The 26544-nt window shown below is 42.0% G+C and overlaps 1 protein-coding gene across 1 annotated transcript in view; it reads right to left on the reverse strand.

The window, feature by feature from the left end:
* The window catches only part of LOC144792206 (tyrosinase-like), a 190814-nt gene that overhangs the window by 32639 nt on the left and 131631 nt on the right, over positions 1-26544 (reverse strand). Inside the window, exon 4 of the mRNA XM_078667107.1 lies at positions 25237-25378. Within this exon, the coding sequence (XP_078523233.1) occupies positions 25237-25378 (142 nt within the window). The remainder of the gene's footprint in view (positions 1-25236; positions 25379-26544) is intronic.

Here is a 26544-nt window from a genome sequence, read left to right on the forward strand (position 1 = left end):
CATACTCCTGCCATCTAGTGTTAGGTTCAGATATGTGCATCTTGTTTTTCTCCCAAGAAATCTTACAGAGACAAGGTATAGTGACTCCACCATTAGTAATACTATCCATGCGCCTGTTCCATTGTCAAATTATTTTCCACACGGTGAGTAAGGAAGGAATGCACTGCAGAGATACATGAGAAGTCCATGCAAGAAAAATGGTAAAGATAGAGAAGACACCTGCAACAACCATAGGCTTCAGGAGAGGAGGATGTCACATGTGAATTCACAGCACCGCTTGCCCCAAACAGATAAGTAAAATTTTCCATTCAAGACTTGTGTAGGTTTTGATAGATATGCTGTGCACAGACTGTAAAGCAGGCTAGCCAGAAAATGTTTCAGATGACTGGAAAAGTGTAAGGAGTATGGCTTGGCCAACACTGGCTTGTTGGCATGCTAACACGTACACGCAATAATTTCCATTGAAGGTATGAGGTGTAGACAATGTAGCTGCTTTGCTAATGCCAGCTATAGGGATGTGAGCCAAAAAAAGTAATGGAGGCTCTTGTCTTACAGGTAGAGTGGGGTCTGGGAGGGACAGGAAAATGTTGCTTGCCTTTGGAATAAAAGGGTTGAATACATTTGACTAACCAACATTCTATACTTGCTTTAGCGTGAACACAGTTCCTTGAAAAGAAGACAAAAAGCTGTTGTTTTGTCTTACAGAAGGTTTTTGTCCAGTTTAGATATTCAATGAGGGCCCCTTTGACATCACGTGTATAGGGAGCCCGCCCTGCTACTGAATCTGGAGAAGAGAAGTGCATTGGAAATTCTACGGTCTGGTTAAGGTGGAAAGAGGAGACCACCTTAGGGTGGGGTGTTTATTGTTAGTTTGGAGGACAACCCTATTCCTAAAAGAAAAGCTCTTCCAGAGCTAGAGGCCCAAGCTCACTGATATGTCTGAGGAAAGTGATGGCCACAAAGAAGGGTATCTTCCAGAAAGTAAATTGTAAGTAGTCATTATACCTCTTGATTCAATAACTTCTTTGAAGAAAAACAAATAGCATAGCTCCTGGACACACACTAGATGGCAGGAGTATGCACAGCATGTGAATCTGCAGCACTACATGCCATGAACAGATGCTTACCGGGTATGTAACATTTTTATTTCTTTTTGCAGAACTTATTTTTAACTTTTTGAACATGCTACAAGCACATTTCTCCAAAGTTATGCCCGCCTCGAGGAGATGTACACTTTTGGTGCAGAGTCCTGTCTACCTTTCTTAGTAGATAAGGCTTTGTATCTAAAACCATGTGTGGTTGCATGGGAATGGTCATGTACCATCCCAGGGATGCCCTCTTGAACCAAAATAGCATATGGTGCAATTTTGCATTATTTTAGAGCTATTTGTTGAGGGCAACTCCTAATTCAACACTTTGTGCCAGTTTGCATCACTTTTGTGTTTGATATCCCTTTTAGTTCCTCATAGATCTCTTAGGCATATGTGAAATTGTCTTTATATGATATTGTATATGCATATATTCATTCGCTTGTTAGGGTGTTTGTGAGTGCCTATTAACACTACTGTGCTCATTGGATATCATTTAATAACTGATGTCAAGTTATGTTGGTGCCTGCAAGTTTTTATTTTGAATAAACTCAGTAAAAAGGTTTTTTTTAAACTTCACATACTGTACTTTCATGATACCGATATATTCAAGGTACATAGAGATATAGTTAAGAAGTGTACATTCATACTTACCTATAGGCACTTACAGTCACATTCCTTTGCTTCTCAATATTTAGGCCTACATATTTTGGCCCCAAGCTAATGTTTGTCCTCAAATATTCTTCCAGATAACCTATGTGAGTGCGTATGTAAATTGGTCCGACATATAGTTAGTAAATGTGGGGGTTGAATAAATCTACATACCATTGCATCTCTCCTATGTCAGGTGTCAATGATACCTTTATTAGGGATTCATGGCACATTAGATATGAGACACTGAACTAGTATAATGTTGAGGAAAGAATCAAACTGACTTATTTCCTCACTAACATCAAAAGCCCTAATTACAATATCTGGCGGACTTGAGTCCGCTGACACCGTTTCAGTGTGGGAACCAAGAGACTGGTGTTTACGAACACCATATCATGATGCGGTTTCCACCCGCAGCAGCAGCTCCCATAGAGAAATGGGAGCTTATATAAATCCCTGAACCGTGTGGCAGGCACCTCACAGTGCAGGGATTTACAGGGGGCAGCATAAGTGCCCACCAGGCCTCCAATCGGAGGCCACAGAGGGATGGGGCCCTGCTATGAGCCCCCAAAGTCGCTTTCCGACAGGCTTTCCGTGTTGGGAAGCCTGACATGAAAAGCCTGTCGAAAACTGACATCATAATCCTTGCGGCAGAAATGCTGCACGTAAGGGATTATGTAGCAGATTCCGCCTGGCCGACCAGCTCCTTTTCGCCAGGGCATGGTGACCACTGAGATAGCTCTGAACTTTACTTTGATCTTAGGTAAATATGCTAAGGCCAGGAGAGGGTCCATACAAATGGCCTTCATGGACCTCTCCGGTGGCTTTTAGTTGATGGACAAGGATATTTTCCAGGGAATTTTGGATCAAGCAGGGATTGTCCCTGCATTAATTCATGTTTTAAAAACTTTACATCAAGATACCCATATGAGTGTCCACTATACGCAACAAGGAGACTATACATCCCCTATTCAAATCAAGGGTGGAGGGCTGTATTTTGGCCTCTTTTTTATTTTTAGCATACATAAATGCTTTGGAGACCTTTTTAATTTCTTGCACCATTGACTTCCCCAAAACTGATACCCGCTTAGTCCCTGTACTATTGTATGCAGATGACACGGTTTTAATTGCGTGCACAGCAAATGGGGGGCAATCACTTTTAAATGGTTTTAATAATTTTACGCAAGATCTGAAGCTTAAGGTGGATTTAAAGAAAGAAATCCTATGTAATGACCTGTGATCCAAAGAATACACAGTGGAACGAATTTGGTATTGGGGGGACTGAGGTCCAAAAAACGAAACCATTAGTTATCTGGGTCTGGTGTTTAACCACATCGATGCTCGATGAGTTCCAGCCCTGTGCTGGAATATGCAAAAACCCATTATTCATGACGAGCTGGGCTCGTCATGAGCGTGCTGGGAGGCTACTGCATGACGAGCCCAGCTCGTCATGAGTGTGGAAGGGGTTAATGAGAGCATGAACTTGGAAGTGTTATAAATCCAGAGTAGATAGGGGATGGAGGCAGCTTCAGAATCAATTTTAGGCTTTGGCAAAGAAGTTTGAACAAAAACCTTTCCCAGAAATGATTATTCTTTATAACAGTGAAACTCTTAGTATGGGCACGCTTGGGGTTGGGGTTTTACTATTCTGAAGGCCCTACAAGGAGCAGAAAATATATTAAAAAAAGATTATTAGTGATCCCAAAGACCACCCCAAGTTTTATTACCCATAAGAAGCTAGGCATGGGGTTTTTGGAAGATAAGGTAGGCATGGACACTATTAAATGATGGTGCAAAATTTGGAACACACAGGAACTGGGCTATAATAAAATATTTCCTCGTTCAGAGTAATATGATTGCAGTACTGTGGATCAAGTACATTAAGAAAACATTTTGTGACCTGGCACTGAGTGACTTCTTTATAGAAACAGATTAAATACCCCTAAATGCAAAGAACTTAATACAAGAAAAATATATTGCATAAAGTGAGGAAGCTAGCCTCATGAAGGTACTAGACCTGCACACGGTTCAATCATACCTACCACTTTCTACATCTAAAGGTATGGAGACCTATTTGACCTGGATAAATGAACCCAGCTAATGTTCTACTTGACTAGGTTACGTGGGAATAATATTCTTTTTTTGGCGTCTTTCCCATTGCAAGCTTCTTGGTTTCCATAATTTCCTTACTCTCCGTGTGATGGGAAATCAAATCAATCTACAAAGCACAATTATACTCTTTTGCATGGTATATTCTTCTCTCAGGTTACGGTTTCTGTGCCCAATTTTAAGAGGGAGATTTTTTAATAATCACCAGGGGGGTTTGTGCTTTCTCTAGCACTTTGAGTCCAAAACCATATGCTCGTAAGTGTTACATTTTATTACTCAAACACTGAAACTGAGAAGGAGATATGCCCTTTAGCTCAAGGGTATGAGTTTGTAAGGACATTTATATGTGAGCCCCAAAATCTATCAAGAAATTTGGTAATTCTCAGGGAGTTTAAAATGTTTTTTTAAGTACTCTTACTCCTATGTTAAAGGAGGGGGACAGTTGATATTTGCATGATTTTATTGTGATTTGATTGTTTTAAACTGTGTTTTTATTGTGCTTTTATGGACTTTGTGGCCAAATAAATCTTGGAAAATAAATAAATACACTAAAAAAACGACTGGCCGAATTAAACTCCGACCGCCTACTTTGTAATTAGGCAATCAAATTTTAAACCAAGGATGGATGTGAGGTCCATGTCTTTCCGACCCACATCCTAATGAGTCCCTTAGTGTCTGTAAAGCTAACTGACAGGAAATTGTCTCATAATCTAATTTTGTTTTTGTGTTTTGTATGTTAGATGGAAATTTATTTTTTAGTTTAAACTTCAGAAACATTATTTTATTTATTTTAATACATTTAAAGGAAGGATTTCATTAAAATTCAAGTTAATAGTGCTGTAGTATTTTTATATTGCTTTATTTTTTAAATACATATATAAAAATGTATTTAGAATACTATTTAACGTGAAATATTTTCACAATGTTTTCCGAGTTACATACAAAAAATTACCTTTGGTGGATGCCACCATGGGCGTATGGGAAAAATTTAGAGTATGAGGAAAATTTAATAAATCAGATTTTGTGGAGTGTTCTGAGCACACACCTCCTTAAAATAATGAAATGTCTATTGGGTGGGTAGATTTTCTGATCTCATAAATGTTAGAAAGTGTCCAAAAAATGCTAATCTTTCTTCCTGTCAAGTTGAAGGGATGTCTAGACGGCATTTTCCATGTGAAATAAAGTTTGTGAAAATATGTGCCAATGCATCTGGATAACCTGTCTTCATCCAGCACACAAGTGTATGGTTAGACGCAGCAGGCACCTAAGGATTTACTGGTTGAATGAAGATTACAGACTGCGGCAATACGGGATTGTCAATTTGTTTACCCTACGCTAGGGTGACCAGGCGTCCCGGATTTGCCAGGACGGTCCCAGTTTTTCACCAGCTGTCCCGGCAGTTTTTAGGAAATTTAGATAATCTCTCGGTTTTTAGGGAGGGTCGACTGAAATTGGCGGGAGGCTCTTTTTTTTTTTTTTTTTTAAGCAGGGAGTTAGCAGTTGTTTCAAGAAACAAATTAATTAACAGGCAAGATACTGGGTTTGACAATTACACTTTATTTATGTTTCTACTGCATGTTCTGTAATTCTCTGCTGAGAAGCGCTGTCATTCCATCCGCTCGCTTGAAGTAAAAATTGTAGTCCTTCTATTATTGTAAAATGTCTCGGTTTTCGGCTTTAAAATTCTGGTCGCCCTACCTACGTACATTTAATTTAAAAAAACTAGTGAAATGTGTGTGTGGGTAAAATGGTCAGGAAGGAGGGAAAACATGTAAGAATCAGCGCAAAACATGGATTCCTGATATAATTAAAGGATCAATGCATTGAATCACACAGGAATCACAGGAATTTTATGAAAGGGAAACACTTAGCTGTGCTCTATTGGTATTTCCCCAGAGGAGAAATTCCCCGTTGGTTTCCCAATATAACTTGAATTGGGGCCAAAGAATTCTGGTTTCAGGCAAAGTGCTGGTTTTCAATTACGTTTTTAGCATCTGTTTTACACAACTTGCAATGACTAAGCTGTGATAGTTCGTGGTTGACAGTGCTCTGCTGGGCAAATGTAAATTTTGTACTGGTTGTTTCCATTGCAAAATTGTCCCACGGCAATGCAAAAATGGCCAGCAAGTTATTAATCATATATTACGGATGTGGTGCTTTAACCATATTAGTTTTAGATATATATTACTGGTGTACACTATTATTACTTTTATACCCTTAATTTATTCACTATAAACACAGAAACATTGTATGGCAAAATATGAATCTGTTAGCAAAACGTGCCTGTTTTGAATATTTACAAAGACGTCCAGTTGTAAGCGCTGTACTTGTATCCATAATAAATATATTACGGAATGTACATGAAATATATTCCCCTGACACAGAGGAGGATGAGCTATGGTCTATCCCTGACACTAATACCCCCTCAATTAAAGCATGCACATCTCTGACTCTTCAAATAAAGGCACTCACCCTAAAGCACTCCTTCTGAGCCTGCAATGGTCGCTTTAGGTCAGAATCTTCAGGGTTTTTTACATACGAATAGAGTTGGGCATTCTTCCATTTTAGACTATTTTCTTGTTGAATTTAGGTTGTGGGAGCTGGTTAAGGTTTTTTAATAAAGCCTTGCTTTGACAGTGATCGTAACGCCCTATTACTGAAACATACTGTCCCCATGCTAGCAGCTCTATCTGGGCATGAACCTGCTAGCGAACACCCTCCAACCATATTTAATGACAGGCGAAGAGTCCGGTAGGCGTGGTTGGAAAAAAACCCTACCAAGATGGCTTGAATATTTGAAGCAGTCATACCCAATCTCAAGGCCATGTACGAGCTCGTAAATATTGGAAGCAACATACTCGACCCACAGAAGTGGCAAAGGTCAATGATTCTACCACCTGCAAGATAGGGGAGGTTTTCTGGCCATTATGTCTAAGGGGACGCGGGCAGAGGTTTCCACTAACATGGTTTAATGACCATTGTCAGCTGGCTAAAAGTGCGTTGTTGGAGGCTATTAGATCCAAGTGCATGACCAGAAATAAAAATGGAAGGTCTCTATAAATCCATTATTGCAACTGCAAAAAAAGACGGGGAAGTGGGTAAATGGGATAGCTTGAAAAAGGCCCTGGAGGCCAACGACATGAAGAAATTCTATTCCATTATTTCCACTTTTAGCAGCTCAGGAAAGGTGGCCTTAGAGCCAACATTGATGCTAGCTGCTGGAAAGAGTACTTTCTGGCTCTCTATGCCCCAGACGTTATGGGAGCTAATACTTCGGCTTTAGAAAATATGTCACCTCTATTTGCAGATACACCCATTCCAGAAATTACCCTGATTGAAGTCATAACAGCTGTAAATAGGATAGTGCCTGGGAAGGGTGCTGGCCTGGATAAGATCCCTGGGGACCTCTACCGGGCTGAATCTAAGATCTAGTGCCCTAACCTTTGAGTGGTTTTTAATGCCATCCTTCAGGGAATGGTCCTATCTGCAACGTGGTCTGGAGCAGAAATCCTCCCAATATATAAAAAGGGTTCACCTACAATACCAACTAATTATAGACCAAGTAGTCTGATTGATGTTTCCCAAAAGGTATTTGCCAGGATCATTGTAGGCCAGTTGCAAGCCTGGCTGGAGGAGCACAACAACATGGCCCCATTGCAGGCTGGGTTCAGAGCAAACATTTTCATAATAGATCAGGTTTTCAGGCTGCAACTTCTTTATTGGAAAACTGTACATCTTGAAGGGGGCAGCCTGTACCTGGTCTTTGTGAATCTTAAGATTGCTTTTGACCTAATCCCTAGAGATGCATTGTGGGGTGTACTGAGCGAACTAGGGCCACCACATTATCTTCTAGACATATTGAAAAGGCCCAAATTCGCTTTGGGAATCAGCCTATTCCCATTGAGAGAGGGGTAAGACAGGGATGGGTACTTGCGCCCACCCTGTTCTGCATATACATCAATGGTCTGATAGGCGCTTTGAATAAACTCTAGGACATAGATGCCCCCAAACTAGCGCATAAGCAGATACCCTCCTTGATGTTTGCTGATGATACCCTACTCTTATCTAAATCTCCCATGGGAATTCATATAGTACTGGATGGGTTTTGTGATTGGAAATCAATCTTGATAAAACCAAATTTATGGTCTTCAACCCCAAAAAATCAAGTCTTGCTAGCCCACGTATGAATGGTATTGCTCTTGAGAGGGTAACCACTTTCGATTATTTGGGAGTTACACCTAATGAAAATACGGCCTGGGGCCCCAAATTGCTAAGGCAAATCTTAAATTGTCTCCGTCCACAGGTGGCTTGGCCAAATTTTATAGGAAATCATTTGACAAGCCACTAAACCCTGCTGTGGAGATCTATAAGACTTAGCTAAGAAGTGCAGCCCTATATGGGGCGGAATTTTGGGGACATCTTTATCCAACCTTGATTGCCAAAACAGAGAACAACTTCATAAGGCAGCTCTTTAACTTGCCTATGAGCACTCCCTTGGTTCCACTTCATATGGATCTCGGTGCGAGACCAGTTGCCGAGGAAATAGGATGCAGACCCTTGCTTTACTGGCGCCGCCTCTGGGCAACCCTGGAACTGGTCGAACTTAGATCTGAGCTTTTAGAGGTCCTCAGGTGTTCCTGTGTAGTTAAGATGGGATGGTTTTCTTATATCAGAGAAGGCTTTGCGTCCCTTGACAGATGTGAGCCCGTGGGGAAAACCCTGAAAAAGCCTGTGTGAGAACCCCACTTAAATCAATAATTAGCAGCTACAGGGAAAGTAAGCTGTATAAACTCCAAGCAGATTCCTCCATTGCCTCTCTCACCTCAAACTTTTTGGATGTAAAGTCCATGTATAAGTTTGAGCCTCTTTTAGATGAAATCCATCCGGCATTAGCCAAAACACTGTATATGCAGTTTCAGCATGGCTGCCTTCCCCTGAGAGCCTACACAAACAATTGGTCTTTTGGGTCCTTATTGGGGTGTCCTGCCTGTGGCGAGGGTGAGGAGTCGGAATTAAATGTACTTTTTTTCTGCAAGGGCTACCATACAATACACATTGAGGGTTGATCCTGTTATGCAGAAACCTCGGCACAACACCCTGCAAATAAGCTTTTAGGCTCCTAAAATACACCACTGATCTGCAGATAACCTATGCTGTATCGCGTTTTTTTAAAATTCTATGTGGTGGGCAAGGATGAATTTTCTTAAAGTGTAATTATGACCCTGTTAATTGATCATATTTTATGTTTTTAGCTTCAATTGTATTTTAATTACTGGTGGTTTTTATCTTTGTTTTAAAATTTTAAAACCAGTTTAATAATGTTTGTATCATATGTGGTCATTCTTTTATGGTGCACTCACACCGAAATAAAGAATCAATAAATGGAAAATGGAAAATATATCAGAAACTGAAAAAAAGATATCTTGCAAAGACTGGCAGGTGCAACTTGGCATGATACCTCTTACACATACACAAGATGTCATTTGTCAAACACCTGCAATAGATTTTACCAAATCGACTGCCTGTGTTATATTTGAAAAAAAAACTTCTGTCATAAAATGTACTACTAATACATCCCTAATATACTCCGGTTATTTTCAGAACACGTTTGTAATTCGATTTTGGGGAGTGCATGATTTGAGCCCGTGATTGAAAGTGAGACCCATCGTCGCTCATTTTTGGTGACCAGCACTTATTTTTCCAAATTCGAACCCAGAGCAGGGAGAGAAAAAAATCCAAAAAGAGAAAATAAGAAGGAAGAGAAAGAAGCAAATGAAAAATTAAGAAATCGGGGATTGAAAAGTACGTGAAAAAGTGAAATAACGGTGCAGGGAGTGTCGGTGGTGCCAATTTTTGCATGAAAGAGGCTGCAGATAGAATGATGACAGGGCAGCCTTGGTGTTCGGCAGCCCACATTCAGTAGCGCCATTCGTGGGCTTCAGAACAAACCTTAAGCACTGATAAGGGTTGACGCTGTAACTGTTACTCTGTGTGTACAAGCCCTATTGTATACTATAAACTGATACTGGGCATTGGGACAGTCGCCTTCGACCAACAGCTTACTTGCGACTGCCTCTTTTAGCTGCTCGCTTGAGACTTTTTACATTTTCCCAGAGGATTATTTCTCGCTGGCATGATGTATCATTTGGCCTCCGATGCAGAGTACCATTATAAACCAATGGGGTTAACTCAGAAAGCGTCAAAAGACCTGGGAGCAAAAATAGATCAAACAACAAGTGGTCCTGACGTACCTTGTTACAAGCCAGCAAATGGCGTAAAGGACTAGAAAATACAATCCAAATGGTCATTTGCGGTCGCAAAACATTCATACATGGCTCTGCGGTCACTATTAGGAAGGTAACGCCCTTCCCTAATAGTGAGTCGCAATACACTATTTTGCAAGTCGCAACTCGCAAAATAGTTTAAGTACAAGACCCAGACTCAAATTGCATGCGCAAACAGGTCAAAAACCCATTTGCGCATGCAATTTTACGTCATACATCAGGCCCCTAATCTTTTAGTTTGAATAGTTCTTATAAGTAGACAGTATTCATAGTATCATCTATACAATAGGAGATTGTAAAGAAAGTGCTCATGTGCAATGTGAACGTGGAGAGATAAAAGAAAGAATCGGAAAAATAAAGAACATGATTTCCAAATTAGTATATACACAACACTGGTTGGGGTGGATTGTATGTGGACCTAACCAATGTTCGGCCTGTATACATTATCTTCTTACTTTCTTATTCATTGTCTGATCTCTTTTCACAATCATGCCATCTAATTAGGCATGCATCATCCTAAAAGTTTATAAGATATATTCCAGGCCAAGTCAGAAAATTGTTGACGTTTTGACCCATCTTGAGCGGTGAGGGAAAATTACTACCTCTGCATGCGGGTCTTCATCAGGACATAGAGACAACTGTGTTGTGGACTGGACATTTCATAGCAATAAGTTGTCCATGTTGATTGTATAAAAACCTATTCAGAGTAGATGAGGGATGATGGTCCCGGCATTGGGGAGAGATCCCTACAGCATTTCCAAAAGTTCTTCACAGAGTCCAATGAAGTAAAAATGAAGAGCATGCACTGAAATACATAATGAACTTATTTCACATTTAAAATATAAATGTCACATTCAATTATTCATCCAATATATACATCACACACAGAAAGCTATCTTTTTGGTTCTGGTGTTGGCGTTGATCATGACTTTTCATATTAGGTAAAAGTTGTAAAAGTTGTATATATTCAGCTCTCATAATCCATTCTGCTTCAGCCCACCACAGCATCAAACATGGGAAGTTGGTCAGCCCACTTGAGTCACTGGTTCCTTTCTCTGTGAGTGACCACATGCTGACAAAGCACAATGCTATCACCCCTCAGTATCAGGGACTCGTGGGTTATTGCATGTATGTATTTATCTAATTCTTTTTAACTTGTTTTTAACCCCTTCCATGCTCATGACGAGCTCAGCTCGTCATGCAGTACACTGCTCCTGTGCTGATGACGAGCTGAGCTTGTCATGAACAATGGTAATCAAGGGGTTGCAGCACAGAGGGGGAATTGCCTTAGCACTAATGTGGTTACATATTGTGAATACATGGCAGCTCCCAAAACACGGCTGCCATGCCCTTGCTGCCACTTTCAGGTTGTTGCATCTTGCGCACTGCTTGCAGCCACAATGTTTTCAAATGAGCCTTCAAACCACTCAAAAGGTGGACCATTGTCACAGATGAAATTAGGAAACAAGCTAGATTGCATTGTTATGTTATGTTAATAAGACTTCTATAGCGCTCTGTTACCCTGAGTTGGCCTGGCGCTGTGCACTACCTACAAGAAAATCTGTGGCTGTTAGCTGAGATAAGTATTTATGTAAATAGCCATGTTTTTAATTCTTTCCTGAAGGGGAAGAGCTCAGTTGTGTTTCTAAGATGGAAAGGTAGGCTGTTCCATGCCTTGGTGGCGCACTGATGAAAGCTCCTGCCACCCCAACTGGCCTTATTATGGCAGGGAAGGACCACTTGTTTGGCTTGCGAAGAGTGCAAAACTCGTCCAGGGACATACCAATGTATCGCGTGGTTCAAAAAATCAGGACCGACACAGTCAAGGGCCTTAAAGACTATGCACAAGGCCTTAAACTGTATCCATTGTTTGACGGGGAGCCAATGAAGACTTCTGAGTCCCCACCTCACCGAGACAAACCTGGGTGTCCCTGTAATCAGCCTGACTGCCGCATTCTGCACGATCTGGCCAGATATCTCTTTTGGATGTTAATATAGAGACTATTGCAGTAGTCCAGTGGAGACAGAATGAGCGCTGTCTTCCAGAGGAGGAATTTAATTTTCCTAAGGATTCTGAGAATGAAAAAGCAAGAGACGACCCTACTGATTTGGTCGCTAAAAGAAAGCTTCAAATCAAGGATCACTCCCAGGTTCTTCGCCCGTGCCACAGGGACTGGGGGGGTATGCCCATTGCAGTTGACCACCAGTCCGGTGTCCAGAGTTTAGAAATGTTCCCGAATACAATCACCTCCGTTTTGCCTGCATTTAGTTTAAGGCAGTTAGATGCCATCCAGGCTGCAAACTCCTGCATGCAGTTGTGGCATCTAGAACCAGTCTCAGCATCTGACCCTTTCTGAATGGACGATACAGAAAAGGGGGTGGTGCACAATTTGCGTATCGTACGCATATGACGTTAGCTGGAACCCGAACGATCTAATCAGAACTGCCAGTGGTGCCACATACACATTAAACAATGTGGGGCTAAGCGAGGACCCGTGCGGCACACCACAGAGAAGAGAAAAGGGCCTAGATCTATCTCTGCCAAGGTCCACCGTTTGTGTTGTACTGGTCAGAAAGGATTTGAGAAGATCCCAGGCCTTGCCTTGGACCCCGACCGCAGATAAACGGTTCATCAACACTTCATGATGGACTGTATCAAATGTGGCCGAAAGCTCTAGCATGATAAGTATGGCGGCACCACCCTGGTCCAGGGCCTCTCTGATCTCATCCGTAGATTTGATCAGTGCCAGCTCAGTGCTATGTTCTGCACGGAAGCCAAACTGTGTGATGTATAACAAAGAGTTGGTCTGGAGGAGCGAGCTGAGTTGACCATTCATAGCCTTCTTAATCATCTTTCCTGGAAAGGGGAGACATGAGATTGGTCTATAATTGCTTGGGTCCTTTGGATCCAGATTGGGTTTCTTTAGTAGGGGAAGAATGGATGCTAGTTTCCAAGGTCCCAGAAAGTGACCAGTTTTGAAAATAGATGCAAACAGTGGGGTGAGAGCTTCCCCAATAATTTCTGGAATCTTTTTCAATATAGCGACTGGACAGGGGTCCAGAGGGGAGCCTGACCAAATATCAAGTAGTAGTTTAGTAACTCCCTGTAGATTCAACAGTGTAAAATGATCTAGAGTGGGATTAGGCCTGTTGTTCTCAGGAAGCCCTGTTATTTTGGCCTCATTAACGTCCTTGGACGTGAAGGAGGAAAACATGTTTTCGACCTTTTGTAAAAAGAAAGCCGCCAGAGTCTCACATCGTTCAAAATTGCTTTCTGTTTTGGGGCTGGAGGGGTTAGTAAGCATGGAGATTGTATTAAAGAGGACTTTAGATGAAGGTCCAGCATTCCTGATTTGTTCTCAGAAATATATCTTTTTAGTTTCAGAGAGCAGTTTTTTATCATTGGAAAGGCATGCTTTATAGGCCTCTCTGTCAGAGTTTTTGTACCCTCTCCTCCAAGCTCGCTCTAGCTTCTTACATTCTAGTTTAGGTATTTTTAAGTTTTCTGTGTACCACGGGGTTGAAGGCAATGCCCACTTAAATACATTGTTTGCCCGGCACTAATTTCCAACAAGAGAGTCTACCCATTTCATGTAGGAAGTTGTAGCTTTCTCAACATTAGAGGATGGTACAGGTAGTGAGGCTTTCAAAAGGTTTCATAATGCTAGACTGTCAATGTTTTTCCAGGCCCTTGTAATTGTAGCAGCCTTAGTGAGAGGTTTATGTTGACGACGCTTGGCTTGTTTGAATTCAAATAGGATCGCCGCATGGTCAGTTCAGGTAAGTGGTACTCTTTCTGTGTAAACAAGATCAGGATTATTTGAGAAAATATTGTCTAATATGTGTCCTGCAGAATGAGTGGGATCTACCACTAGTTGCTTAAGGTCGCCTCCACTAAAAATTTGCTGCAGTTTGATATTATCAGTATCAGTAAAATCTTCAAGATGAAAATTAAAATCTCCTGTCACCGTAAAAAACTTGGTGCACAGCCCTTCCTCTAAAAGTGTTCGGAAGGAGTCTAAAAACGGACCTCTAGGACCTGGGGGTCGATAGAGGAGGATAGTATTAAATGTGTCATGGTCGGATGTTTGAATATTAATAGACAATGCCTCACATGCCTGATTAGAGGCCTTGACAAAAGAGGGCTTCAAGGATTCATGATAAATAACTGCCAGCCCACCGCCTCTCTTGATGGGTCTATCAAGCGTAAAGCATACAAAGCCAGAGGGAGTGGCTTTAACCAGGTCAGGTCCTGAGGCTTCGTCAGACCAAGATTCAGTTATAAGGGCTAATTTAATGTTGTGACCTTCGAAAAAAAAACAAGGCACATTCTACTCTGTGCTTGATTAAGGACCTGGCATTAAGAAGGAGATATTTGAAAGGCGCCTGAGCTGTTTGACTGGGCCTACCCCCGGATGTATTACACCCCATATTAATAGAGTTCTCCGCAATGCGAGGCAGAACACAATGGCGCTTGGGACAACGCTCAACCTGTGCTTCCCTGATCAGTTAACGAATAACCCTTGGACAACAGGCCTTGCCCCCTCAGGATCCCAGTCCAAAGCTGCTCCCTAGAATAAAACCTAGTAACTGATGTAAAAGGGCCTCGGGGACAGGCCCTGAGTCCGGACTGAGCGTGGACAGGTGCAGATGGGCTTGCCGGCGGCGCGTCCTCTGTGCGGTCACAACAGCAAAATGTATGCTAGCAAGCTGCTGAAATCTAGGACGCTAACCGCCAAGATTTATTCCAGTGGCGTAGCTAGAGGTTTTGACTCCCGGGGCGATCCCTTAGTTTACCGCCCTCTATACCGGAATAAAAAAACCTCACCCGCATGCTACAGAACATCCAAAACACCGCCGCAAGACTGGTCGTCAACCTGCCAAAACACTGCATCATCGCCCAGCACCTGCGCACACTCCACTGGCTCCCTGTCGAGGCTAGAATCACCTTCAAGATACTCACCCACGCACACAAGGCCCTCCATGACACCGGACCAGCATACCTGAATAGCCGACTCAAATTCCACGCACCCCACGATCGCCCAGCTCTCCTACGCCGCGGTCCCCACATCAGAAAGACCAGAGCGGGAGGCCGCTCCTTCTCCTTCCTAACGCCCTTCCGCTCCACCTCAGGCAGACAACATCGCTTCCCATCTTCGCAAGAAACCTCAAAACCTGGCTCTTCGACAAACCCCCTCCTTGATGGACTGGAACCTGCACACCACCCCTAGTGCCTTGAGACCCTTACAGATGAGTAGTCACACTTAACAAATGCCTGATTCATTGATTGATTGACCGCCCATTGCCAGTAAGAGCGGAGGGGGCTGTTGAGAAAGACTGCGATGACCGGGGGGTTTGCGTGCAACAGACGATAATGAGTGGGGGAGTTTAGCGACACCGAGAGGGAGAATAAAGAAAAAATAACATTTACCTTGCGCTCGTGGCACGCCACCGCTGCCCCCAAAAAGTGACGCCCCCACCAGCTACACCACTGCTTTATTCTTAGCTGTATAGTTCAGCGAGCAACCAAGGATACACACCAGTCTCCAACTAAATAAAATCATCACATTCAACATTCTACTAGGGATGATAATGAGTGTGGGAGTTTAGCGACACCAAGAGGGAGAATAAAGAAAAAACAACATTTACCTTGCGCTCGTGGCTCGCCACCGCTGCCCCCAAAAAGTGACGCCCCCACCAGCTACACCACTGCTTTATTCTTAGCTGTATAGTTCAGCGAGCAACCAAGGACACACACCAGTCTCCAACTAAATAAAACCATCACACTCAACATTCTACTAGGGAACATGGAACTGCCACACAGCAAGGTTGCAAGTCCCCACATATTGCCATAAAGTATACTGGGATTTTTGATTGTTTATAGAAATATTTCTAACAAGACATTCAAACAACTTTGTGGATGCACAGGCTACTCTTTCTTTCATTAATGTTTTTGTGACAAATTTTACAGTAACTTTAAAACAAATTGAAAAAGCCAAGTGAACGACAGACAATGCTGCCACAATACCAATACCAATATCAATACCAACACTAATACCACAAATACCACCACTACCAAGCATTGACCAAAAAGCATGTACCGCAGTCAACAGTTCTGGCTTCACTTTAAATGGAGACTTATTGGTTTTGTCTTTGTTTTTTCTGAGTGTCTTACAAGTGATCATTTTAACTGTACAACTATATTTCTGTTTGGGAAGTGGCTGTTTACCCACCTGCCAACCAGATAGTACAAAATATCTACTGTTTACCCAGTGGAAGGCAAAATAGTGCATTATATCTGCTGTTTAGCAGGCCATAGACTAAACTGTAGAGATGATATACAATTTGCACAGTGGCCGATAGATAGTGTGAAGTAGGTCTTTAATTAGCCGTCCATAGAGTAAAAATGTATTCCAGACAATGGCAGTGGGGGAATCATCTTGTGATGGGGATGCAACATGTATGAAGCATTTCAAAGTAAGTGCATGTATGTATAATATTTTTTAAAAAAGGTAAGTGAAGGAATTAAGCTAAGCTCTTTACATAGAAAAACAGTAAAATCAATTTTAAATACAAATGTTCATGCTATTTTAATATTCTGACAAGAAGTAGAAATCAAACAGAAGCTTTAGGACATGGGGCACTGCATTCTAGGAGTATTTGTCTGTCTGTACAGAATACTGAGCATGGTTTTAAATCAATCTACATCAATATTTTATTCAATCAGATTAATATATATATTTTTTAATATACAGGCTGCTCCTTTTGCTGTTTTTTTTAGGACTGTGCTCTTTTTGGTATTCTTATGGAATGCCTTGTGCTAGATTTAGGGTTCTGTTTAATGGTTTTAGAGATGGGGGTCTCTAGTTGGCAATGGTTTGCACCTTTGTCCAAATAGGGACCCTTCTTCCTAGTAAGGGTAAGGAGGATACACTTCTAAAATTACCCCTGCTCATTTCCTTGGTGGCGTGGAACGAGCAGAGAGGCTTATCTCAGAGGCAGTGTATAAAGCATTTGTGCACACATACAGTAATACAGTGCGAACACTACAAATGGACACCACACCAGTTTAGAAAAATATGTAATATTTATTTAAACCAAACAAGACTAAAATGACAAACATCCACAATAGAGTAAGTAAAATGTAATCATTGGAAGGCAAAAACAGTTCTGTCCAAACTATAGATGCAACACATTCAACACAAAGTAACTTGGATGCGTCACAATCATAAACAAAAACAGCTTCAGGAAAGGTGATGCATTGGGTCCTTATGCCCAGGGAAGGTGAAGAGCCGGTTCTTTACTTAAGGGGAGGTGATGCATCGGTTTCTTACTGCGGCCCTGGCGTTTTTGTAGACTTGGCACCCCGGTGCTATGCGTGGGGATCGGTGATGCGTAGGTTCTTGATGCTGAGGTGGCGGCAACGGCGCTGCGTTGGTCTCTCCAGCCGTGGTCCCATGATGTGCTGGTGCTTTCAGCCGCACAGCATGGCAAGTGTGGGAATCGGTGTGGTGATCTCGATGTGCATCGTTTTCTCCAGCCGCTGACAGAGCCTGCATTGGTTTCTTCAGCATCACAGCAGCGATGCATCAGAAATGGGTGCAGACGCGTCACGCTTCTCTTAGTTACGTCTCTTTTCCAGCTCCCAACAACTGAAACAACCTCCAGAGGCCCGATACAGCAACCTCCAGAGGCCCGATCAGTAGGTCAGAACTCCCAGCAAGGAATTTCAGGGGAGCTGGTAATGTAGTCTTTTTGTCCTGAGACTTCCGAACATGTGGCAAGCTCTACGTCAAGCCCTTGGAGATCTTCTTCAAGCAGGATAAACAGCACACAGCGAAGTCTTTATCCTCTCCTTGGCAGAAACAGCCATTGCAGGCCAAACCCCGACATCACACAGCAAAAGGTCCGTACTTCTCCATCTTCTTTCCCAGCTCTTCTCCTTGGCAGAGTTTCCTCTTGAGTCAAGAAGTAATCTAAAGTTCGACGGTCTGGGCCCCAATATTTATACAGCATTTTCCTTTGTTCTCTTGTGGCAGGGAGGCTCTGTGTTCAGTCATAGCCAATGCTGTCCTCTCAGGTCCAGCTTCCCAGCAGGAGGTGGAGACGGTATTGTATAAGACAGACTAGACCCATTCAGGTGCAAGGAAATCTCCTCCCCCTACTCTAAATGTAGCCCAGGTCTATTCTGCCCAGCACTGGCTCTTCCAGGAAAGGCAGGACACACCTCCCCCCCTCCCCCCCAGTGGCTGTCTACAGTGAATGCCCATCCCCAGCCCCTGTCACTCCAATGCCAGACAGTCAATCCACAAACCAGCCGAGGCACACTGGTTGGCTAAACAAGAAAATAGTCACTTTCTAAAAGGGGTATTTACGAACACAAAAGGTAAAAGGCATTTGCAATGCAATAGGTCTCCCATTTATGCGAGTTTAAGCTATTGACATTGTAAATGACAATGCCTTTTATTTATGTTCTAAAAACAAAAAAATAAATAAAAGGCATTGTTATTTGCAATGTTAATAGCTCAAACTCTCCTAAATGAGAGACGTATTGCATTGCAAATGCTTGTTCATTTGGGCTGTAGATCTTAATTTAGAAAAAAAAGTAACAAAACCCAAATTTTTAATATTGTTTCAATTCATTGTTCTCACATTTTAATTTCGAAATTGCAACCTAGATTTGTGATTTGATGCAGTGTGCGATATTGAACACTTCATTTTGCTTCCTCATGCCTGTTTCAGGGGTTTTACAAAGGTGTAGATGGTGGGTAAGAGCACATGAGTGAGAGAAACAGCACAGTGACATAAGGAACGGGAGAAAAAGCACACAAGACTGACAGCAACAGACAGCGAAGGAACAGGGGAAAAGTACATGAGAAACAGATCACAGGGGTTGGGGGAGCACATGGGGAGAGAAGGAGAAAGCTTAGAAGTTCCCTAAAAGCAGTCCCCGCACTTTTTTATACACTTCAACCGCTGTTTACATAGCAAAGAAAAAGACAGGTTGTTACGCTATGCATGATACTATGTTACACAGAAAAATCAGTTCAAAAGCACATAGGCTGTGAGGGGGCAAACTAAGGTTAATTTTATTTTGGCTGCATAGTTAAAATATCTATCCATTGTTTCCTGAAGGTACTCTTGCATTTGTTTTTGGGAGAGAGAGAGGACAACACTTTTTTTAAAACTGGCTACCGCTGAGATGTTCCTAGGAATGGGTGTGTGAATATGGGAAAGGAGGAGTAAAGAGCATTCTGATACCAGGTCTGGAGTCAGCCTGCCCCTTTAAGTGTTTTTGCCTGCAATCAGGGGAGGGGATAGCGTTGCATTTAGTAACAGAAGACGACAATTTGGATGGGATCGGTGGTAGTGAGGGACCGAGAGATAATGGGGGTTGTTTGAAAGGACATAGAGACCTGATATGTAGAAGGTGAGAGGGGCTGCAAACAGAAACAAGTAAAATAAACATATGGCTTGGAAGCGCCCCGCTGGCACAGTGGCATGCTGCAATCATGTGTTTGCTGGCCCGGGAGTGGTGCATGCGTGTGTGCGTGCACGCACAGTCTGCTTTTTTTTAAGCACACACTTGTGCTTGGCGTGCCCCTGTGTGCTCCCACAAGGTGGATGCCGCCACAAGCACCAGTATGTGCTTGGAAAAAGAGCAGAACGACGGCTAAAGGTCCTCCTATGCAGCGCATGCGGACTGCATAGGCGAGACCTAAAAAGCATCCCTACTAAAAGATGCATCTTTACATTCTGAGTTCAGGCATTCTAAACTTTACCTTCCCATCTTGTCCCAATGGGAAGTTATATTTATAAGATGTTATAAAATAAACTCCCATTCTATCCTAAGGGACAGATCGCCTTTCAATAGCGAATAACAAATGTCACTGTAGTTCACTATCATAACATGTTACACATATGTAAATGTAAATGTAAATGTAGGTGTACTTATATAGCGCAGACCTGTCACCCAAAGGGCATCCTGGCGCTTGCTTAGGGAACCCGTCCTGGTATTCCCCTGTGAGAAACCCCGGCAGGGTGTCCACAGGGTGAAAGCCAGGCATCCCGCCACGAGGGGCCGTTGTGGAGATTAAGCAAGCTATTGCCCAGAGTCGCAGAGTGTGAACCCGTGAGTCGAGGAGGCACCGGGGCGAGAATTATCGAGTCCGTGGAATTTTTAGCCCAAGACCCGCCGAGGCGGGGAATTGAACCCTGGTCCAGGACCGATCTCAGCTTCCGGGTCTGCTGCCTCTAACCCCTGAGCCACACTTCAGGGACATACCCTGATAGGTAGGACATATCAGGGTATGTCCTACCTTTCTCATGTACTGCACCCTGCCCAAAGGGTTACCTTGGGCCTACCTTAGGGGTGACTCACGTGTAAGAAAAGGCAATGTTAGGGCCTGGCAAGTGGATGCACTTGCCAGGTCGACATGGCAGTACCAGTCTGTGCACAGACACTGCAGTGGCAGGTCTGAGAATCTTTTGCAAGGCTGCTTGTGTGGGCGGAACACTCAGTGCTGCAGGCCCACCAGCAGCATTTGACTTACAGGCCCTCTGCACATACAGTGCACAGTACTAGGGACTTAGTAGTTAATCAAATAAGTCAAACACAGAAACACCAATCCATAATAACAATTTACACAAAGAGCATATGGAAATGGCCAGGCAACCAGAGCCCACAGGACAAGAGCTAAGATGAACAGGAAAATGAGAACCAGTGTGACTACATCCAAGGGGAAAATAAAGCTTAAGTTACAGAGGCCCAGGCATATCAGGACCTGGCATACAAGCACAAGCAGGACCATGATGATGATAAAAAGGAGCACAAGGCCAAGGAAGTCCAGGATGACAGGAGCCAAGATGAGCAATCTGGGTGGCTAAGAACTGGGTGTCCTGAACAAAGAAGATCAGGGCTAAGGGGACTAGTTAGTTCATGATGACAATGAGCAGGAGGACTAGGGCAAAGAGTATCAAGAAATGTTGGAGCCAGAGTACTAGTCTGGTCAGGAGTAGATGGACAAGGGGCATTAAGACAAGGGACCAGATGGAAGGATTCAGTGAACCAGAAGGATCACAATAAACAAGACCAGGAACTGGGCTAGGAGAACCAGAGAGGTCAGAACCAAGGGATCTGGAACTGACATTCCAAGTGGAGCAGGAAGACTAAGAACTGGTTGGTGGGGAACAGGGGGACCAGGACAACCAGAAAAATCATGAAACAAAGGGGCCAGGCCAGAACCAAAATGACTAGGCCCAGTCCAAGAGGACCAGGTTTGGTTCAGGAAGTACCAGGTGGACCACAAGGACAAGGACTAGGGCAAGAAGAATCAGGATGGCCCAAACCAGGACTACTAGGAATATCAGCCCTAGGAGAACCAGGATTACAGGGATAGTTAAACATGTACCCAGCAGACAGCAGTATCAGTAGGATCAAGAGGCACTGGAAGGGCTAAATAAGCAGAGACTAGGAGCGCGACTAGGAAGACCAGGGTCAGGCAAAAGTATAACCAAAACCCCAAGATTCAGGAAACCAGAGTGACCAGAACTAGTTAGACTGTGGCCAGGAACAGCATTAGGAGAACCAAAACAGCCCAGAAAAGGAGAACTTGGAAAATGACTTGGAGAAGGATCAAAGCCTAAATGCACAGAATACCCAAGAAGTGAAGGAAGAAGACCGGGGCAAGAGGACAACTATGTGAATCTAGGCCACATGTATTAGGCTATCCATTTTGGGAATGGTTCTTATTCAACCCCTCAAACACCCACTTAAGCCCACATTTAAAACAAGTAAGTGTTTGCTGAAAAATCAGAGCATGCAAAGTGAATAAAAAGCCAGAACTGTTACACTCAGACCTTTGAGTGTAGAATACACAGTATGATGCTGGCACACTAGTCTCAGGGTGGTTCTGAGGACATAGGACTGAAGTTTTGATGAGGAGTTTAAAGATGGATGGGTGAAGGAGTGTGGTCTGTGAAAGATGGCAGAAAGAGTTTGAGCTACTCAGATGGCTGCAATCAGGAACAATGGTTAATGGATAACAAATGTGTCAAACGTATATGGCAAACAGTAAAGGGAATTTCGGAATCCTAAGAAGGCTCTAATAAGCAGAAGAGGAGGTGATGGAGACTCCAGATAGATCGGCTAAGATGGCATTCAGTGGATTCTGTGTGACCTCCAGAGCGCACACATTCCACGTGTGGTTTTTTTGTTTTAGCAAGTGTGTAGTAGTAAGACTCCTTGTGTGATGAGTCTAAATTCACGGACCAGTAGGATGCATTTTGCATGATGTGATGGAGGGTAGAAACAGCTTCCCTATACAGTGGCCATGTTTGGTCGGTATCCCTGTAGATAGAAGATGAAGACCCAGAACTAAAGTGAGGGAGAATAGATAAAAGGTTACCAAAAAAAATCTGTAAGGTCCTTTTAGCAAAAGGCTGCTGGTTAGTTCTTATGATACATAGGATAGATGGTAGGAGTAATGGCTGGGTCATGGGTTTTTCTTGTTAAAGGTGTCAATGTTTCTAAGCAGGGCTGCCCTTTTGTCTGTGTCTGATGAGTACTCAAAAAGGCTGATGATAGGCAGGTTCTAAAACCTCATGCTTCATTGCGTCCTTGTTTTGGATTCTTCTGCTTTAAGTCAGCACTATTGCTACTGCTTGGAGAGCCATCCTCAAAGACTAATTCTGTGTCAAAGCTGCAGCCAGAAAATGTTATTTGAAAGAAAAACAAACCAAATCCGTTCTCAAGCTTCAATAGTGAGTCCAATTCCCCGATCTGGAAAACGAGTTTTAAGGTGGAACTATGAGATGATCGATTGGTAGGTCACAAGCATTTAGGCAACAAAATGTATCTGTTTATTCAGTATCTTGTTTCTAACAAAGAATGAGAATCATTAAGAGCTTTTTTTGATTCTTTGATGCCTAAAAGTACTTTGGCATTCAGTTCAATTCATTATAATCAAATGCTTTTGCTTGTGGTTCCTCAACAGAATATTTCATGGTTGGCCCAGCAAGAGCCATAGAAGGAAGGGCTTTATTCCATCTACCCTATTTAGAGTACAACCTGGCTGTAAGTGACAGGATGAAATAATAAGCCCATCACACTGTGAGAAAACTCCTAGAACATAGTACCATTAGTTTATTGGAGTTTCAAAAATAAATTCTTTGAAGTTTGCTGTCCAGCCATTATGTCTGACTGTACTGTCCTTCAAATGTTTCATGCATATGCAGGAATCCCGCTTTATAGCAGTTCTTTTCAATATAGAGAGTTGTCCATAGGGCCAGTGTACAACTCCTAATTTGGCTTGCAGATGTCCTTTAGGATGTCAGAGGTGTGGTGCTCCACCATGTTAATGGAATTAGCACCGTCCTCAAAACTCTAAACTAGGCCCCTAGATTTTGGAATAAAGACTCTCAAATGTACTGTATTAGTCACTTCACAAGGGGACCTAAGTATTTGTTTCTATTTTGATAAAATCACCCTAAATATTAGATGCCTCTATTTCACTGGGATACAAAAATTTCAGTTCCGACTTTTGCTTTTACAAATCATTGTTTTTGAGCATTTTAATCTGATTTGTTAAATTGAACTGAACCAGAATTAATAATTCCAAAATTCACTGGTATATGCCAGAGAAAGAGATGTTCTCATAAATGAGGCCTTTTGGTAATCCTATATCTGGCCCTTGTGCATTCCCATGGCTTTGTGAGTAGGTATATAGCTTTAGAAGACTAAACAGCTTTAACTAGTCTTGCAAAGATTTTAATCATCTTGGGCATTACTTACCTCAGCAGGTAAATATAATGTTTGGCGGTCAAACAGTGCAAAACTATTTCATTTAACCAGCGGTCAGGTGAATAGTGAAGGTTTTCTGCTATTTGCATGGCTGTCAGCCGAACAGTGCAGGATCTCTACTATTTAACCAGCAGCTGGGTAATATTTAGTTTTTCCTGCTGATCGCATGGCCGCCGGATGTACAGTGCCAAATCTCTACTAATTAACCAGTACAGGGTAAATGATGAATGGATTGTTCATTTGCGAAGCCACCAGCTGAGCAGTGCAGAATCTTTCTTGTTTAGCCAGGGGCCGGATAAATGCGTTTTTCTTCTATCTGCCTGGCCTCTGGCCAAACAGTGCAGAATCCCTACTATTTAGCCAGCTGCCGGGTAAATAGTGACTTTTTCTGCTATTTGCTGAATAATAATAACAATAATAATAATTGGGGTGTTTCAGGATCCAGTACACAATAGTACTTGAAAGCTATGATTACAGGCCTATTTCGTTGTTTGAAGCCACCACTACTCTGATTTGCAAACCACTTCTATAGCGGACTATCCATTTTATAAATTTAAAAAAAGTTTTTGAGGCATTTTATTTGCTTAATCAATTAAATTGTTTAGTTTGTGATGCTTTAGTGTTTTGGGTATTTAATATGTCATGGTTTAAGGTGCCTCTGCCATATTGTATTCTCCTAGAGCTCTTGTTTTATTCATCATCACATATTCAGTTCAGACTACCAGTTGTAAAAAAAAGAACACTTTAATAAGTACTTCTCAGTACAGGGATAATATGTGCCTAATAGTGTCAAAGATACTTTGTTAAAGAAATACACTTTTTTGAATTTTTAAAGACGTGATCATATTTTCATTAGATAGCACAAAAACTATCCTTGGCTGTTTTTGACTATTCACTGTGGGCATGTGAAATAAAAGTATAGGTTGTAGCACCCAGGATAATGTTCAGCATGGCTAGATACTTGGTGGGTGCCAAATGCCAATGCTTGTTAGTACTTAGGCTCAAGGTCCTAGTGGATCAGAAGAGATAATCTTGCATAGCCTCGATAATCTACTAATCAACGCTGTTGCCATACACCTGTTTTGCTAATAGTCTTTCAATTTTAGTTTAAGAACTGTTTATGAATGTGTTTAATAACATTATTATAATTATACTGTTTATTGAGATTTCGTTAGTAATTTGCTAATTTGCGTCCTTCATTCCTGAATGGATTTGATACATTTAGAAATGGCGACTAGGTGCAAACAAACATCATAAACTTGCAATGCTTCTATTAAAGCTCTGTAGGATTGTGCAGACTTACATGTCTATATATGCATGGTGCAGGTAAAATATTGGATCATTGGCAGATATGGGGACTTGTCCCATTGTTCCCATCATGTAGTCATGCACCAGGTTATGCATGCACTCCCGAGCTGTCACTCCATCCTTTGGATCCATGAATCCTAAACAGGAAATAAAGGGATAATATCAACAGGATTTCAACTCCTATCACGGTATAAGTGTTTGTAAACTCAACAAATCAACTCGAGAGACATGGGGAAAAGTTCCAAAACAGCCTGTAAAATCTGAACACAAAACTAAAAGTTGGACATTTGGTTTAGTACTCTAAAAATGTTATCATTCATTAACTCCCTCACTCACTCACTCAGTACTACAGTACATGCATACATAAAGAATCTGTCAAAAATGATGTCTTAGAAAATGTGAAAACAAGTAAATATGAAAGTGGGTGTTAAAGAAAAATATGCCAGTTCCAGTAGATGTGCCTCAGCTATATTTGGCAAAATGTATATTGGTGGAATTACCATCAGCAGTATTGCTGTTGCTATACCCCACGTAATTCCACAGTAGCATTCACACTGATGACAGCACACATATAGCATTCACTGGGAATTAGCAAATTTGACAAATTTGACAAGAATGGACATCATGAGGATCGCTTCAACGGACATGAGGGAAGTGCCAATTTGATACAACCTTCTTTTCTAAGGACAATTTTGCTCACTCAGATTTGAGTGTTTGGGCTAGTATACTTTGGATTATATGAGAACTGATCTGCGTCTTTCTCAGGACTATGATTTTTTCATACGAAACAGTATTGCTTTATGTATTGATATTAAAGTCTGTTGTCTATGTTTTGGTTAAAGTTTCTTATCCTTATTTATATTGATCATTTGACCACATTAACATGGTTGTCTCCCTTTCTATGCACTAGCTACTCTACCAGTCTTCTTTCTATTTCCATATCCCTTTCTCGCTTTTTTCTCAGTTTTTTCTATAACAGTGTGGACACTATGAGAATTGATTTACTCCTCTCAAAGCACTATGTACTTTTTTATAATGAACAGCATTGCTTTATGTTTTGGAATCCATGTCTTTGGTCTGTGTTTTGAAACTGATTCTTACGATTGCTTATATTGATCTTAGAAACAGAATTGTATATTCTCTGTTCTCAACTGGTAAACTCTGATTTGACCATTCTAACATGGCCTTCTCTCGCTCTCTGTGAGACAGGTGGTTGTACAAGAGAAAAGTCATGTAACCCTCTTGTCGGCAACAGCCTAAATCAAATTGCATCACTTTTAAGCTGCTAAAATAGTTTCCTTTT

This window comes from Lissotriton helveticus, chromosome 11, assembly GCF_964261635.1.
Source record: "Lissotriton helveticus chromosome 11, aLisHel1.1, whole genome shotgun sequence".
NCBI lineage: Eukaryota > Metazoa > Chordata > Amphibia > Caudata > Salamandridae > Lissotriton > Lissotriton helveticus.